Here is a 16,296-nt window from a genome sequence, read left to right on the forward strand (position 1 = left end):
ATAGGTATTAAAATTGATTTTTCAGGCCCAAACAGTGGCAGTTAATGGATTATAGATTGGCATGCAGGCCGAGCTCTGTTAGACATGGCCACAGAGAATGGCAGAGAAAAACGGAGGTCAAGTGTCCAAAAGGGATGCGGGGCTTTGCTGGGAAAACACCCCCATCCCCCCTTCACCTCCACACTGAATTATCATTTTGTTGTTGTTCAGTCACTCAGTCGTGTCCAACTCTTCGCGACCCCATGGACTGTAGCACGCCAGGGTCCCCTTCCTTCACTATCTCCCAGAGTTTGCTCAAACTCCTGTCGGTGGAGTCGATGATGCCGTCCAGCCATCTCGTCCTCCGTCAGTTCTGATAGTTCCTGTGATTTCTGCAGATTACTGGGAGATAGTGGGGGGCTCCAGGTGAGGCCGAGAGGGTTACCCGGGAGTGTGCAGCCGCGGCCTCTGAGAATCAAACCCGAGTTGGCACAGTTGGGGTGTCATGGGGCGTGTGGGTACCGCGCACTGACCTGACTGCCCAGCGCCCTCTGCTGGTGAGTCTGATTAAGCAGGTCTGGAGGGGACCTGCCATTCTAGACACAACCCTGTCTTCTCTTGAAGTCGAGCAAACCTGCCTTTCCAGTTAGCACGTTGTGAGTTTTCTCCAAGTCTTCCCTTGGATTCGGTTTTAACCAGATTGTAACTGTTAATCACCTCACCCCTCCCTAGAAGAAACGAATTGAAAGTGAAAGTCGCTGAGTCGTGTCGGACTCTGCAACCCCGTGGACTGTATAGTCCATGGAACTCTCCAGGCAAGAATACTGGAGTGGATGGCCTTTCCGTTCTCCAGGGGATCTTCCCAACCCAGGGACCAAACCCAGGTCTCCCACATTGCAGGCAGATTCTTTACCAGCTGAGCCATAAGGGAAGCCCAAGAATACTGGAGTGGGTAGCCTATCCCTTCTCCACGGGATCTTCCTGACCCAGGAATCGAACATGGGTCTGCTGTATTCCAGGCGGATTCTTTACCAACTGAGCCGAGTTAAAAGCGTGTAATTCTCCGTGGTGTCTATGACCACCCCATCCAGGGTTGAGTCTGGGCTCTGTTGCAAAGGACCAGCCCCGTTTCCTCCAGTCTCCGCCTCTTCTCCCTTCTGGAGACAGCTCTCCAAGGAGGAAGGCTTTCACCCACTCCGGCATTAGCTCCTGGAGTAGGTGCAGGGCTGGGAGGGCGGGGCCCCGCGCTGGGCGCCGGGTACCCTCACCGGCTGTGTGTTCAGTAGCAGAAGCGGCAGCAGAGACATCTCTGGAAGGAGGAAACATGGCTCTGGCTATCTTCATCCCTGTCCTCATCATCTCCTTACTGCTGGGAGGAGCCTACATTTACATCACCAGGTACGGCAGGGCTCCGGGTGGGGATGGGGGCTCTCAACCCCCTCAACGACCAGCAAGCTGAGGTCTCCTTGTGCAGGAGAAGTCACTTCTGTCCCCTTGACCGCCTCTCTCCAGGTGCCGTTACTACTCCAACCTCCGCCTGCCTCTGATGTATTCCCACCCCTACAGCCAGATCACCGTGGAGACCGAGTTCGACAACCCCATCTATGAGACGGGGGTGAGTCAGTCTCCCTTCTCTCCCTGGGATCTCCCTCTTTGCTCTGAACTCATGGACATCAAAACAAGAGGCTTAATTTTCTCTTGCTCACGATGCCGCTGACAGAAAGGCATGGCCAGTGGCTGATCCCCCCCAAGACCCCAGAAGACTACTCGTGATTCTGCAGCATCACAGCCCTTCAAATTCACTGTGTGATGGTGTACAATTGTCTCCCAGTACTTGGGGGGCATAAACTTGACTTGTTCCTTGTCCCTGCTAACCTTCTCGCACTCCCACTTACTCTGAGCTCCTGCGCTGGTTATTGATTGGTGTGTGACAATATTACTGCAAATTTAGGAACCTGAAAAGGCACCCATTTATTACTTCATAGATTGTGTAGGTAAGGAGTCCAGGAACAGCTTATGCAGGTCCTCTCCTCCAGGACTCACAGGCTGCAGTTAAGGTGTCAGTCGAGGCTACATTCTCATCTGAGGCTTGACTGTGGAAGGATCACATCCAAGCTCACATGGATGCTGATGGCATCCAGTTCCTTGCAGGTTGTTGGACCGAGGGGCTCAGTTTCTTGTAGGCTGTCAACCTCAGTTCTTTTCCGTGTGTCCCTCTTGTAGAACGACTCACAACATAGCAGCTTGGTTTTTCAAAATCAGAGAGAGAGAGAGTCCCCTTGTAAGAGGAAGCCACAGTCCTATAAAATATAAAATACAGACGTGACATCCTAACACCTTTTCTGTACTCTGTTGCTTAGAAGCAAGTCATAGGTTGTGTCCACAGTTAAGGGGAAGGGATCATACAAGCATGTGAAAGCCAGGCAGATGGGGATCATGAGGACCACCTTGGAGTCTTCCCACCACAGTCTCATCTACCATGAAACACAGACAGAATTGCTTATCTGTGTTGACCCAGTGGGAAATACAGACTTCCATTAAAGCATATGACAGCAACCCCTCCAGGTCCAAGTCTCTGACTTCCTGTATCTCCCTTCTCTGCCCTGGGAGCCTGGAGTGTATCACACACACTCAGTGAATATTGGAGAAATGGAACTGATTGCTGCCTACATGTTGTGGTCATTTTAGATTTGCCACTGGTAAGACAAAGTCATATGTTATTTTACACATATGTAGCTTGTTTCTGAATCCTCAAAGAAGGTCAAGCTGACGAAAAATAGTACTTTGGAAAGTAGACCTTATTAAGACTCATGTGTATCATTATGTGTATTAGACTTTTGTGTATCAGTCACCTAGAACTATGATAATGCTGAGTAACAAACAGCCCCTAAAGTCAGTCGCTCAAACCAAAAAGCGTTAATTTGCTCATCGATCCATGGGACAATGTTTTTGGCTAGTTTCAGCTGGGCAGTAGTCCTGGTTCAGCAGCCCTCACGTACACATCTGGGACTGGCTTGTTGGCCAGTGACCCAACTCTGCTGTCCAGAACTCTCATCTTCTCATCAGCATCTTGATCGTGCCAGAGGCCATCAAGGCATGTTCCACTTATGTTGATGGCAGAAGGGCAGACACAGGCAGAAACACACATGCACTCTTTAAGCCCCACTTTACCATAACCCACTGGCAAAAGCAGGTCAAGGCCAGAGCCAAGAGCACTGCAAAGTCCTCTGTCCAGTGCTGGGTACAGGGAGGAGTGGAGATCCAGAACCATGCCAGGAGTCCCTCTGCCACACAAGGGGTCACCAGATCTGTGCTCCGCTTTCTCACAGGAAACCAGAGAGTACGAAGTTTCCATCTAGAGAGAGCTCCACGTGGGACGGGAACGTACAAATACGAACGCAGCTACAACCTCCTCGAGAGACCCATCTAGAGACCATGTGGCATTTGATGGAAACCCCGGAGTGTCGGCTGGCTTTTCTTTAGACTCTTTACTGGAGACTTACTGTTTTCTTCGCTGTATTTATTATATTTAAAATCGAGTTTAGGTGTGTGGTTGGATGTATAGCAGCTGCAGCCAAATTCGTGGCACGGCCTCAGTCGTGAAGGCGGGTGGAGGACCTGTAAAACGGCAAACGCAGCAGCTGAGGGAAGAGGGGAAAAAAACAGAACGCAACAGGCTGTCTCTCCCATAAGCAACTACGGCTGCATCAGATTGCATGCATCTTCAGGATCCATGCCCATGGTGTTTTCGTACAAATCTAAGGTTAGGTTGGAAAGGGGTATTTCTTGTTGGATTAACTGGGGTTGGAATTTGGCACGGAGACTTAAACAGCTCTGCTCCAAAATCAGTCTGCATCCATCCTTCCGATTTCCCGGGCTTCTCAAAGGATTCGCCCCAGCTTCTTCCCCCCTGGCCCCTCTGAGGGCAGCAAAGTTGTGACATGAACATTCTCTTTCACCACCCCAGCCTCCCTGGCTGCTGGCAAACTAAGAAAATGTTTTCTTTCTATAAAGGTGACAGATGACAAAGGAAAGTTTTCAGAGAAGATGAGCGATTTGAATTCCAGTGAAGAACTGGATGAGGGGGATCGCTGGGTAAGGGAATGGAGTGGATAAAATGTTCTTTTCCGTGACACTCTTCCAATGATGAAAGAGCAGGTAATTTATGCCCCCAGGGCCAGAATCGATCACTGTGTTCAGCAAGGCCACCCTCAAGCTGTGATGATTGATCTGCATGCTTTGGAGGCATGAGGAATGTTGCCTGTATAGTTAAAAGGGTATAGGGTTGCATAGGAGGAATCCAGAGATGAGCTCTGATGCCCTCCCGGGATGCTGGAACGCCAGAGCCCTTATAATAGTGGAGATTCAAGCAAGGTGGCACCTTCAGAAGACCCTTACATTTAAGTATTTTGGAGGGAGGGTCCCATAGGAAGAAACTGCTTTTCTGTTCTCTGAAGCTCTAGCCAGATGTTGAATGGTGGTGTGAATGCTTGACCATGGAGGTGCTTAGAAATAGGAAAGGGGATTTAAAACCTCCATGGCATCCCATCATACTATTTGCACTCCAATGAGGAGGGAAGGAGAAGTTTCAGGCCGGGAAGGGCTTCTCAGCAGCTCATTAATCCTGTGAGCATCCTGGTATTTTATCAGGGTCCTTTGCCCCACCCCAATAGGACTGGTGAGCATGTGATTATCTGGAAGATTTTTTTTTCTAAATATAGGTGTAAAGAGAAGGCAAGGGGTAAGGATGCTCGGAAGTAATAGCCCATGTGAGGCTAGTTCATCTCCCAAGTGATGGCTGATGGCTCAGAGAGGTGCACCAGCCTGGTGGTTTGGGGGTCCTCTCTGGCACCTTCTCATGCTCTCTAGAATTGTTTTAAATCAGCCAGTTTTCAAACATTGAAAGGCTTTTCAGGCTGCCCTGCCTTTGGGGCAATGGCCTGGAGTCCACGTCTTGGACGCTTGCTTAGAAAGCCTCTGGAACAGAATAGAGCAGTTGGCTTTGCAGACACACAGACACATACACCCTCCTCCCAGCAGGACCGTGGTCCTCAGTCTCGGGGGGTCTGAGGCCCACTATATTTTCCTTCTGCCAGAAAAGGATCCTGCACACTTGCTCCTTCCAGCATGCACTCATGATGCACAGCAAGAGGCCATAAAACGCTGCCTTCCATCTGCCCAGAGTCCACCCCATTCTATGAAAGAACCAGAGGAGAAATGTTCCAGACCGTTAGTGAGCAATGTCATGTCTGGAGAAACAGCAGCAATGCAAATAATGCAAACCCTTTTTAAAAAAAAAAGGCAGAATCCAGTCGTTGCTTTGATATCTATTTGTGGCTGATTTAGCCCTAACCCTGGGTCATCCAGAATGAAGAAGTCTATTAATGACATTTAATATTAGAACAGACTACGGTTACGTGAACACTAAACGTTTGCCTTTCGTACAGACTGACAAAAAATAAAATCTTCATTCTAACCCCGTTCCCTAAAACTGGCCAAGCTATGGCCTAGGCTTTCTTACTGGCTGTTGGAAAGAGTAGAGAGGTGGAGTTTTGTTTTCTTTTTTTTTTTTTTTTAAGGATTCCAATGTATCAGTTCTGTCTTAGTAGTACAGCTCCTGTAACCATGTTTTAAAAGTTTGTTTAAGCCAAAAGTTGGATCATGCAAGCTTGACAAGGTATAGTGTGATTGAAGGACAGGTTGGTGTCTATTTTTCTTTCTCAAATATCTGAATGTGTCTTTGTAATATGTAAAGGTGAAACAAATCATGATAATCATGCCAAAAATTTACCAGGCATCTCACTTCAGCTCCTGTCATGTCTGTTTTTCTAAGATCAATGTTAAAATCTGCTGGGATTAAATATTTTTGAATAGGCTACAATCCTGAGAAACTCAAGAACGGACTGAACCGTCCTACAAGCTACCCTTTGTAAAACATCGGGGAAATACGTTTACAGAGATTTCGAGCTTCAAAGAATGCATGTGATGGTGTGTATTACATGCTAATTCGTATAAGCTGTATCTGCCAGCTACCACCTTGTGCTTTAAAAGGCACACACTCAATCCTCTTCAGCTTGGAACTCATCCTTCTGCTTTTTTCAGGGGTAGAGGGTAGAATTATTTAGCCAACATAAGTATTCCGGTCGCTACTTGATGGCCATCCTTACTTAGTTCCACAGACATGCTTTAAAAAATGATCTTTTGAAGCCAGCTCCTTGGAGAGCCTGCAGAACCTCAGGCTGATGGCTTTGGAAACTGCCAAACAGCCCAGCAAGAAACAAAGTGGCTGCGTGACCCAAATGGTTGTATACGTGGACGGGACTTGGCAAACACATGGGTAGATTGAGGCTGAGTGTGAGCCTTGGTAAAAATGACTTTTTCTTTAGGGTCGACCCAAAGGGTCTGACTTTCCTATGCTTTTTGAGGTCACTGGGTCATTTGAGGTCAGGTTTTATTGAGTTGTTTAGAGCCCCCAAAGGTAGGTAGGCTTTCTCCTGGGGAGTTTTCATTTCCATTTTTTTGCCCAAATTAAATGCAAAACAAAATTTCTAAGCTAAAACAATGAAGTCATTTTCCACTTTGTATATATTGATGCTAATAAAACAAACGAAAAAGAGTCAAAGCTATGGGGGTTTTGTTATAAACACTCCAGGATGGCACCGAGGGAACTGTTTCCTGCTTCTGGGGATTTGACTGGGGTGACACATACTGACACTTTGATGCCAAGGCAGGACTGCCAGCTCGGGAATGGTTCTGGGAAAGTGCAGAACAGTGTGTCCACTGCCGTCATCAGACACACCACCATCCAGGACATACCAGTATCATCCATGTCCAAGAGCAGGAGAACAGAGATGTTCTACCTCAAGCCCAGCAAATTCTCCATCCTCCACCTTTTGTTCTCTGTGGATTGGAAGATGCCCACCTGCCTAGGTGGGGGTGATCTTTGTAACTCAGTTTCCCAATTCAAACGCTAATCTTTAGGGGAGACACCCTTACAGACTCACCCCTTAGCCTTAGCTGAGCACCCCTTAGCCCAGTAAAGTTGACACATACAATTAACCATCACTAGCATGTCTCCATTTGACAAAGCGATGCTCCAGGTGGTACCCAGAAGAAAGTAGAGAAATCCTGATAGATGACTGCAAGCCACGATTCGTGCCAAGAATGACAAGTGCCGGGAGGAGCCAGGTGCGGAGGGGGATTGGGGGTGAGCGATCAAGGAGGTGATTTTAGAGGAATAGAGCCATACCGGGCTGCTGGGGAATCCTCGGGGCAGAGGGAGGCCGATGGGAGTTTGTCCTCTTTGAAGGACAAGGCCAGTGTGGCTGGAAGGTGGAGCGAGGGGGTTGCTTGGTGGGAGAGGGGCGGAGAGGGTGCAAGGGGACAGACCCCAAGCAGGGAGACAGGACTGGACTCTGTTTAATGTTCTCTCCGGCGGCCACGTGGGGAATCGAATCCAAAGCTTAAGTAATTCTCAAGGATTAGGGGAACAGAGTCTCCAAGATCGCTCTAGATCTCAGGGACAACTCACAACAAATGGAGAAAGGGCTGGGGAGGCACGTGCGGTAGCATCCCTGTGGTGGTGGGGGCGTGCTCCTTCCTCGCAGCTGTCCAATCATCTTCCGCGATGAAACGAAGGGGCGGGGCTTCTGATAGGTCCTCCGGGGAGAACCTTCCTAGGGGGTGGGGCCGCTGGCGGGACCAGGGTGGGGCTGACTCACCCATAGGCCTGTCACTCAATCAGTCCTGGAACGGAGACGAGGAGGAAGGACAGACTAGATAAAGAAGACAAGGTAGTGTGCCTAGGATACTTTCGGAAACCGAGAGTCTGTTTCCCAGGCCCGACTGCCTGCAGGTTTAGAACAGTAGTGGAGAGACAAGAACTCTCCCTGAGACTGGAACCCACCCGCACCAGTAAATGCGCTTCAAACTGAGCAGTACGGGCTGCCTTGGGCCAGAAGCAAGATAACCCTAAGGCAGTGACCAGTGAGACCCCTCCCAGGATAGTACAGCAACAATAACCATTATAGTCCTAGTCACTAGCATTTGTTGACTGCGTGCCGTTTCGTTTTTTCCTACATTTTAAATTTGTTGTTGTTCAGTCGCTCAGTCCTGTCCGACTCTTTAGTGATCCCATGGGCCGTAGCCCGATAGCCTCCTCTGTCCATGGGATTTGACGGGCAAGAACACTGGAGTGGGTTGCCACTTCCTTCTGCAGGGGATCTTCCCCACCCAGGAATCGAACCTGCATCTCCTGCATTGATAGGCAGATTCTTTACTACTGAACCACCAGGGAAGCCCTCTCTCTTTTGGGTTTGCTAGTTATTTGATGCCCTTTAGTCTCTCATTTGGGCTCTACTCTTAGTAAAATTATTGTCATTACAGATGTGGCGCCTGAGGCTCAGAGAGGCCAAGTCACTCGCCCAAGTCCACACAGCTTGTCCATGAGGGAAGGAACGCAGGAGGTCCGGCTCCTGGTCCATGTCCAGGGTAGGAATGCCTGCAGGCCAGCCTGAGCAGTGCTGCTCCCTCCTGGAGCACCCAGAACCCAAGCAGGCTTTTATCCCATGGACCCCCTGAATGCAGTGTCAGCCTCTCTTGGCTTTGTCCCAGGAGGTGTTTGGCTGGACTCAGCAGTGGTTAGGAGCTAGAGCTCTGAGTCTGAATCTTGACTCAATCAATGATAAGCAGCATATTGGGGTGAGGGACCCCAATAGGAAGGAGATGTCTTTCTACATCATTGTGAAGCTCCCTGGTATGGGGCTTCTACATCCCTGTGTGTGGGAGGAAAAAGTGATAGAATGTTGGGGCAGACACTGAAAGTCACCCTATCCAATGTCTGTTTCTCTGCTCTCTGCTAACAGAACTTCAGTTTTGCTCAGCAACAACAGCAGCCATGAGCCCATCTTCCAACAACAGGTCACGGTTGGTTTCAATTATGACAATCCTGTTACCCATTTCCCCAGCCTCCTTTGGTGTTAGGGTTGATCTTCTAACTCCTTCTGGTCAACGCACATTAGCTAAAGTTGGCTGTGTGTGTGTGTGTGTGTGTGTGTGTGTGTGTTGCTGGGGAAGGAGGGTTGTCTACGAAAGTCTTTGCCTTCCTGGGAAGAGGGGACAGACTCAGCTGATACAGCACCAACATCCCTGCTCCCTGTTTCCTCCCTTCTGAACCTAGTCATGATGCTTCAGGACTTGAGTGTCCATCGTGCAATGAAAGACTCCAGCATGAGGACAAAGGCAAGACACTAAGCATGGACAGATACTAAGTGGATAGAAAACTCTGGGCCTCTGATGGCGCCAACATCCACCTACCTGTCCCAAGAATAATAATGCTGGAAACCAGCTCCGTGAACACAGGTGATGGTTCTGTATGTTCAGAAACTGTATAAACAGAGAAAATATTTCACCCAAGCAGAACCTAAAAGCAAAGATAAGGTATGAATGCCACTTTCTGGAAAGTTCTATCAATGTTTCAGCTCCTGTGCCCCCACCAACCTCCCATTCCAAGTCTCTCACCTCCCTCTGATGTCTTCCCTCTTCTCCCCATCTTTCTCTCTCCTTGTTATGAGTCTGTCCAAGATTTACTAACCTTCTGACCTAAAAGATGGCACAGGACAGAAAAAGTAGCTTTAATATGAATTTCATGGCTTACAAGTTTTAAAGACCTATTTTTTATTTCCTCACATTTCTAAGTTTTTATTTACATTCAACTAAGAAATACCCATTTTATTTATTTTTTAATGTACAACTTAAAAAAAAACACACAATAAAAGTCCTTTATCTTTTTTTTTTTTTTTTTTTTGGCCACACCCTATGGCAGGCGGGGTCTTAGTTCCCCAACCAGGGGTCAAACCCGTGGTCCCCTGCATTGGGAGTGTAAAGTCTTAACCACTCAACCACCAGAAAGCCCCAGAAATTCCCATTTTAAGACAATGCTATTAATACTACTGTTGGCAACATTGTTGCCTGACACAGGCATTCTTAAGTATTTGTGAAGAAAGAATATCAACCAAAGTATGACTGGTTGCAAGGGTCTGGGTAGCTTTCCTCCACCAGGTGGCAACCTCCGCCTGGCTTTAGTTGAAGGTCTGCCTAATCCTAAAGGACAGGCACGCGTCACTGCCTGTGGGTCATTCCCTGTGGACAAAGTCATCCGATGAGATGCATTGTTTCTGATACAATGGTTTTCAATTTGAAGGATGAGTGCACTGCCCTTGACTCTTGACAGAGAAAGAGAAACAAACGTCCCTGGTTCTTCCTCCTTGCCCACGAAACAGACCCGGGCCAAAGGTGTTATGCTTAAAAAATGGGCTCACCTTGGACCCAGGGCTCATTCACCCTCAACCACTCTAAGTTCACAAATATTAGTCACTCAGTCGCGTCCGACTCTTTGTGACGCCAGGGACTAGCCTGCCAGGCTCTTCTGTCCGTGGGATACTCCAGGCAAGAATACTGGAGTGGGTAGCCATTTTCTTCTCCAGCGGATCTTCCCAACCCAGGGATTGAACCCAGGTCTTCTCATTGCAGGTGGATTCTTTACCATCTGAGCCACCAGGGAAGCCTGGTGAGAATCGAATTCTATTGACGGTCCCTCAAGGGAACTGAAGGGGAGGCATATCTGCCAAGGAAACTTATTTTAAATCCTCTGTCTCCAGTTCTGTCCCCAAGAGTCTCATGTTCCTGGGCACCTGTCCTCATCTCTCTCCCTCCCCAAACTTTAACGCGCTCTCCCGCTCTAGAACTGGGGCCCGCTGCTCACCACCCCCACCCCCCACCGGACATCTTCCTTCCTTTCACATCGAGTCACCGAATTTAGAAAATAAAACTCTAGGACACCAGTTAAATTTGAAAATCAGATTTTTTAATATATGTAACTCTGTAGTGTAAGTAAGTTCTGAGTCTGTGAGCACCTGAGTACCCTCTGAGCAATCAGAGTTTCCTTGATTAGTCCCAAGATGGTCACATGACCCAAGCTGAGCCAGTGGGAACGTGCAGTCAGGGATATACTTATACTAAAATGTATTCATCCTTTATGTGAAATTCACATTTAACTGGATATTTTATCTACCAACCCTACCACCCTCTTCTGCAAAAGCAAGATATGCCTGTTCATTTCCCCAACCCCCAACCTGGACCTCCTTCCTCAACTGTTTCAGAAGCGGGGGTCAGCAGAAAGGGTAGAGTTTGTTACTTTGAGGTCATTCATAAATGCCACATATTTATTTCTGTCTTTACATTTTTGCTTGCATGTGAAATATATGTGTACAAAAATAGCCCAGGCAGATTAAAACAATTCACACAATCCACCAGACTAGCAAGTGAGCTAATAACCTTCTCAAGTCTAGTCCCACATCCTTAAAACAGTAATATTCACTGTGCGATGGGTTTCCTTCCACACCATTCATTCCCTTCGCTCCTAAAAAGACAAAGGAGAGATTTCATTTTCCTCAAAAAAGAGAAAAAATTCTGCACCTTGCTTTTTAAAAATCCCCCTTGATAGCGAGAGGACATATCTATCCTGAGCATCTCGCCAGGTCATTACACAAAGCTCCAGCTCATTCTTTCTAAAGCTGAGTTATAGCCTATGGTGTGCGAAATCATAATTTATTCCACTTATCCCACAGAAATACAAGGCACCAGGGGTGGAGGATTTTTTACAAGGGTTGTTTATTGCAGCAGAATGTCGTGCCACAAGCTAAGAAGAATGTGAAGGACAATCAGTAGGGAACCGCTGTGCTTATTTATCTGAAAGACTCTGCCAGCAGTTTCAGAGTCTTTTTTTCTTATCAGTCAGACTCTAACCCGTGGTACTGCGGGATCCCTCCTGGAAGGAGACTCTTCCATCTGAACCTCTTCTCTACAATGGAGATGTATTCAATCTGCCTCAGTTTCTCTCCCCCACAGTCCCTCCTTCCTGACTTTAAACTATTTTCTACTGGAGGTTCCTCTGGGAGGTTTATATAATCAAAATGATTTCATCAGATTATGAGGCAAGAACCCCAATTTTATCCCCAAATCATGGGTAACCAACTGTTTATCTCTTAAGAAAATGCTGGTACATTTTGGTCTATATCCCAACATTTTCCAAAAGGGAAGTTCCTTTTATGCAGAAAGCACCCCACATGCTGGTTGTAATGGAAACACAGGCTCCCTTCTCTTCCTAAGAGCTCCACCATTTTACTTTGGGGAGCCACTGGGAGAGAGAGGATCTCAGTCCACGTGCTTAGGTGGAGCCACCCTACAGCCTGACTCTTGGAGCAGACCACAGCCTGGCCAATCAGATTCCAGGATTAGCTCAGAGGTGATCACATGACCCAAAGTGGGCTCAATCTCCATGGGGAGTTGCCAGGCTGCAAGAGGGATGCCCAGACCTGCTGGCAGCCATCTTTCTTCCACGTGGGATAAGCTTGGCTGGCAATGAAAAGAAGAACAAGAAAAACAAGGCCCAGAAGTGGGAAAAAGACACGATTCCTGGTGAGGTGGTTGAGTCTCTGGGATCCAATTGGACTGAAAGTCAGCCCCACTTCTTCTGGCCTTTGGAATCATCTGAACCAAACCTCTTTGGGATGAAGCCAACTTGAGTTGGGTTCTGTCCCTTGAAACTAAAAGATATAGTACTAAATGGAACATTATTTTTGTCAAGTAGTTGAGAAAATAGATCTTGTGTTCCTGCCTCTCCCCACAAACAAACATACTCAGGCAGTCATATTCACATATTCACATTTCATATATATATATGAAAATTTATAGTATTTTATATTTAGTAATAACTCATACACTGAACGTCAAGACCCACAGGTAAGAATCACACGCTCTATGTGGCTTACAGGGCATCTGTAAGATACACCTGGGAGCAGCTCTCAGCCAATGAGGGATGGAGTTGAGGGATTAATAGCACAGTTCTCACTTCCCTTGGGAGGAATAACTGAGGTATGTTCTATGCTGTCCCCAGAGTTCCCAGTGCTCAGTTGTTGTTCAATGGCTAAGTTGCATCTGACTCATTGTGACCCCATGAACTGCAGCACGCCAGGCTTCTCTGTCCTTCACTATCTTCTGGAGTTTGCTCAAACTCATGTCCCTTGAGTCAGTGATGTTATCTAACCATCTCATCCTCTGCTGCCTTTTTCTCCTCTTGCCCTCACTCTTTCCCAGCACCAGGGTCTTTTACAATGAGTTGGCTCTTTGCATCAGGTGGCCCAGTGCTCAGAACACACTATAGTCTTCCTTCCCCTCTGAAGGTTACTTGCCTATTGTCCTTCAGATGCTTCCTGGAATCACCTCCCAAACATTCCCTTTTAGTGTCATTTTTGGTAACTGAAAGTCAGGGTCCGGCTGCTCACAGCTCAAAAGCCATTGAAGGGACCAGGTTGGTGGAAAGGAAAGTTGGCTTTATTTTGCATGCTGGCATCCAGTGGGGAGGATGGATGCCTGTCCAGAGGCAGACTGCCCTCCACTGACAATCAGTGGGCACGAATTTTTATAGGCTGGGGGAGGCAGTTACATGCAGAAACGCACTGTCAGCTCTGACAGCCTTCTCGAAATTGGTCACACGGTGGTCTGACCTGCATCATCTTGACTGCTTTAAGTACAGTTAATCTTCACTTCTAGGATTGATTGGTTTGTCCCTATTTCCTTGAGGCCAAGTCTTGGAATTGGGGCAGCTTATGTCCTGGCTACAGTCCGGTCATCATGTGGTTAACTTCTTCCGCCAGGTGTGGGTTTCAGTTTCGTGTACAGCTCACAGGATATGGCTCAGAATATTATCTATAGCCCTTGAGGAGGAAATGAGGGTCTTTGTGCTTAATGACTAAACAATTGCTGTTTTGTCTTGTCTGACTGCTTTTAATTTACTTTTGCATTTTTCTCATTCCTCGGATTAAATTTATTCTTTAGCTAAAGTTTTTCCCAAAGACAAAAGACACGTTGAGGACACGGCTGGGGGCTGGGTGGGGAGGAGGAGGGAAGGACCAAAAGGTCTTGACTCCACATCTGCTTGGGGAGAATACCCACCAGAAAAGCTACACCCAAACACAGGAGAACCGGAGCCCACTCCTACCCCCAGGCTTAGAACCCCGTTCTGGAGGATATCCATCAAATGGTGCCCACAGCAAGGGAACCTGATATGGTGTGTTAGCGACTTCAAAAAACAAACCAGACTTACGAAACTGCAACTCCTTGCACCTGACAGTTTCACTGCACATCAAAGGCTGAATTTATGAACTCTGCTCATTCCTGTGCTCCGGGCTGTGCTTGGGGTGGGGTGCGGGGCTATGTGAAAACGCCTACCCCTGTTCAAAGTCTACTCTCCTTTCCGTCGGTCTAGTCTCCCTGTTCAACAGAAATCCTGAAGCTGACGCTCCTTTTTCCTGAGCCTCACTTTACGTCTCCTGTCCTGTTTGGAAGAGGAGACAGACTGGCCTTGACAGTGAAGAGTGTGGCTTTACCACTTAATAGCCCTGGGACTTCAACCAGTGGCCTCAGTTTCCTCATTCATAAAATGGGGCTGGAAGTAATAACAGCCATGTTGGCTTTTTATGAACGAGAATAAAATGAAATAATGCAAGTGCTTAGCATGTGAAAAGAGTTGAGAAATGAAGATGTTTATTGCCATAGTTAAGACTGTAGCCGCAGGCTAGCAGTCTTAAATATCTGTTTCCTGAATGAATGAAATCAACAGAGAAGCCCACAGCAAGTGCCTCTTGTTATTCCCTGAGGCCCTGGGCTCTTTCCTCTCCCACTCTCTTGCAGTACCTAAATGGGGGTGGTAGGTATCCTGTACTTGGAAGAACCCCCTGCTTGGTTTACTGCTCAGCTGCCAATGTCTTGAAAGTCTTAATTTTCGAACAAGGGGTCTGTGTTTTCATTTTGCAAATCATATGCCCGGTTCCAGCTACAGATGTCTCACAGGGTCCTCCCAAAGTCATGCCCTGTGATAGAGCACTGAGTGCCTGGGAGAGGGGTCTACCTTGGGGCAGAAAATGGTGAGCTAAAAAGCAGGTCCCTAAACCTCTAACACAGCCTCGATACTAGACTGGAGTACGGAGCTTCCACAAGCCTGAGATTATTGCTAATTTAGCCCTCCTGCTGGAGGGAAAACACAGGAGACAGATATGGGAAATGGCCTCTCTGGCAAATCAGATCCCTCCCACCTCCTTTCTCCCCTCCCCTCAGCTTTTCTCTCCTCTATGTCCTTTTTCTCTTTAATCTTTATCTCTTTCTCGCCTCAAGTTCCCCCCTTCCCTTTTTTTCCTCCTCTTTTTTCTTGGCTCTCTCTTGTCTTTCTCTTGAAGTTAATAAATATCCTCTCCTCTCCTTCTTTCTGCCCTCTCTCCTTCTGATTCTGTCTCTTTGTCTCTCCGTCTCTGCTTCTCTCTCTGCCCTTCTCTGTGTGTTTCTGTCTCTTCTCTGTTTCTCTGTGTCTCTGTTTCCCTCTGTCTCTCTCTGTTTCTCCGCCTGTCCCCGTTTCTCTCTTGATATCTGCCTGTATCCTGCCCCCGCCCCCATCCACCACATCACCCCCGCACCAGCTCCCTCTCCCACGGACCGATTGTCAGGCACTGCACATTTCTCCGGCTGCCTGGAAACCTGCCTCGCACATCCATCGCTGGATTTCTCCTGTGTCCACCTCCGTGAAAATATCTTTTGACCTCTGAGAGTCCAGCAGAAAGAGCATGGACAAAAACCTCAATCCTAAGCTTCCTGATTTTGAAAGACACGCAACTGGAGGGTCTGGGAGGGCCCTGGAGGTCCCGGTGGGTGGGTGTTACTCCACACCCAGGCCCCCCGCCTCCCCCCCTCTCACCCCCACCGTAAATCTTGGCAGTGAGCTGAGTTGATCCCAGTTTTGTCCTCTGGAATTCATCAACATGTGCCGCAGATGTTCCCAGAAGTTGCTTCTAAATCTTGCTGAGCCATTTGCCACAAAACCTTCTTCTGTTACAATTTAGCTGTGAGTTTAAGGTAGTGACAAGAGTCGGGGGAGAAGGGGGAGGAGAAGTAGACTTCGAAAGGATCCTGGGGAGGTGTTAAGAACACACCAGGAGAGCCAGACCTCCCTGGGTTCAAGGCTGGCCGAGCCCTAAGGTCTGGATGACCTTGGGCAGAGTGACAGCTAACAAGCGGTAAGCACCCACAGTCTGCCTGGATTTGTGATCAAGCCTCTCAGCAACCCTGTAAGTGGCAAACCAGTATAGATAAGGAAGCTGAGGCTCAGAGAGGCTGGGTAACTTGCCCAGTATCACACAGCTGAGTGGTCACCCTTCAAACATTCTGATTTCTGACTTCTCTAGTGCCTGGAGATCTCTGGGGGTATCG

General features: G+C 47.9%; 1 protein-coding gene across 3 annotated transcripts in view; it reads left to right on the plus strand.

The window, feature by feature from the left end:
- The window catches only part of SEZ6L (seizure related 6 homolog like), a 192,261-nt gene extending 185,666 nt beyond the window's left edge, over positions 1-6,595 (plus strand). The window contains exons 15-17 of one of the 3 annotated variants that reach the window (XM_061385195.1): positions 1,263-1,377; positions 1,492-1,594; positions 3,309-6,595. In XM_061385195.1, the coding sequence (XP_061241179.1) occupies positions 1,263-1,377; positions 1,492-1,594; positions 3,309-3,338 (248 nt within the window). In that variant the 3' untranslated portion in view covers positions 3,339-6,595. The remainder of the gene's footprint in view (positions 1-1,262; positions 1,378-1,491; positions 1,595-3,308) is intronic. The other 2 variants (XM_061385196.1, XM_061385197.1) reach the window with 2 other exon arrangements.
- The last annotated feature ends 9,701 nt before the right edge of the window (positions 6,596-16,296 follow it).

The sequence above is a fragment of the Bos javanicus genome, chromosome 17, assembly GCF_032452875.1.
Source record: "Bos javanicus breed banteng chromosome 17, ARS-OSU_banteng_1.0, whole genome shotgun sequence".
Lineage (NCBI taxonomy): Eukaryota > Metazoa > Chordata > Mammalia > Artiodactyla > Bovidae > Bos > Bos javanicus.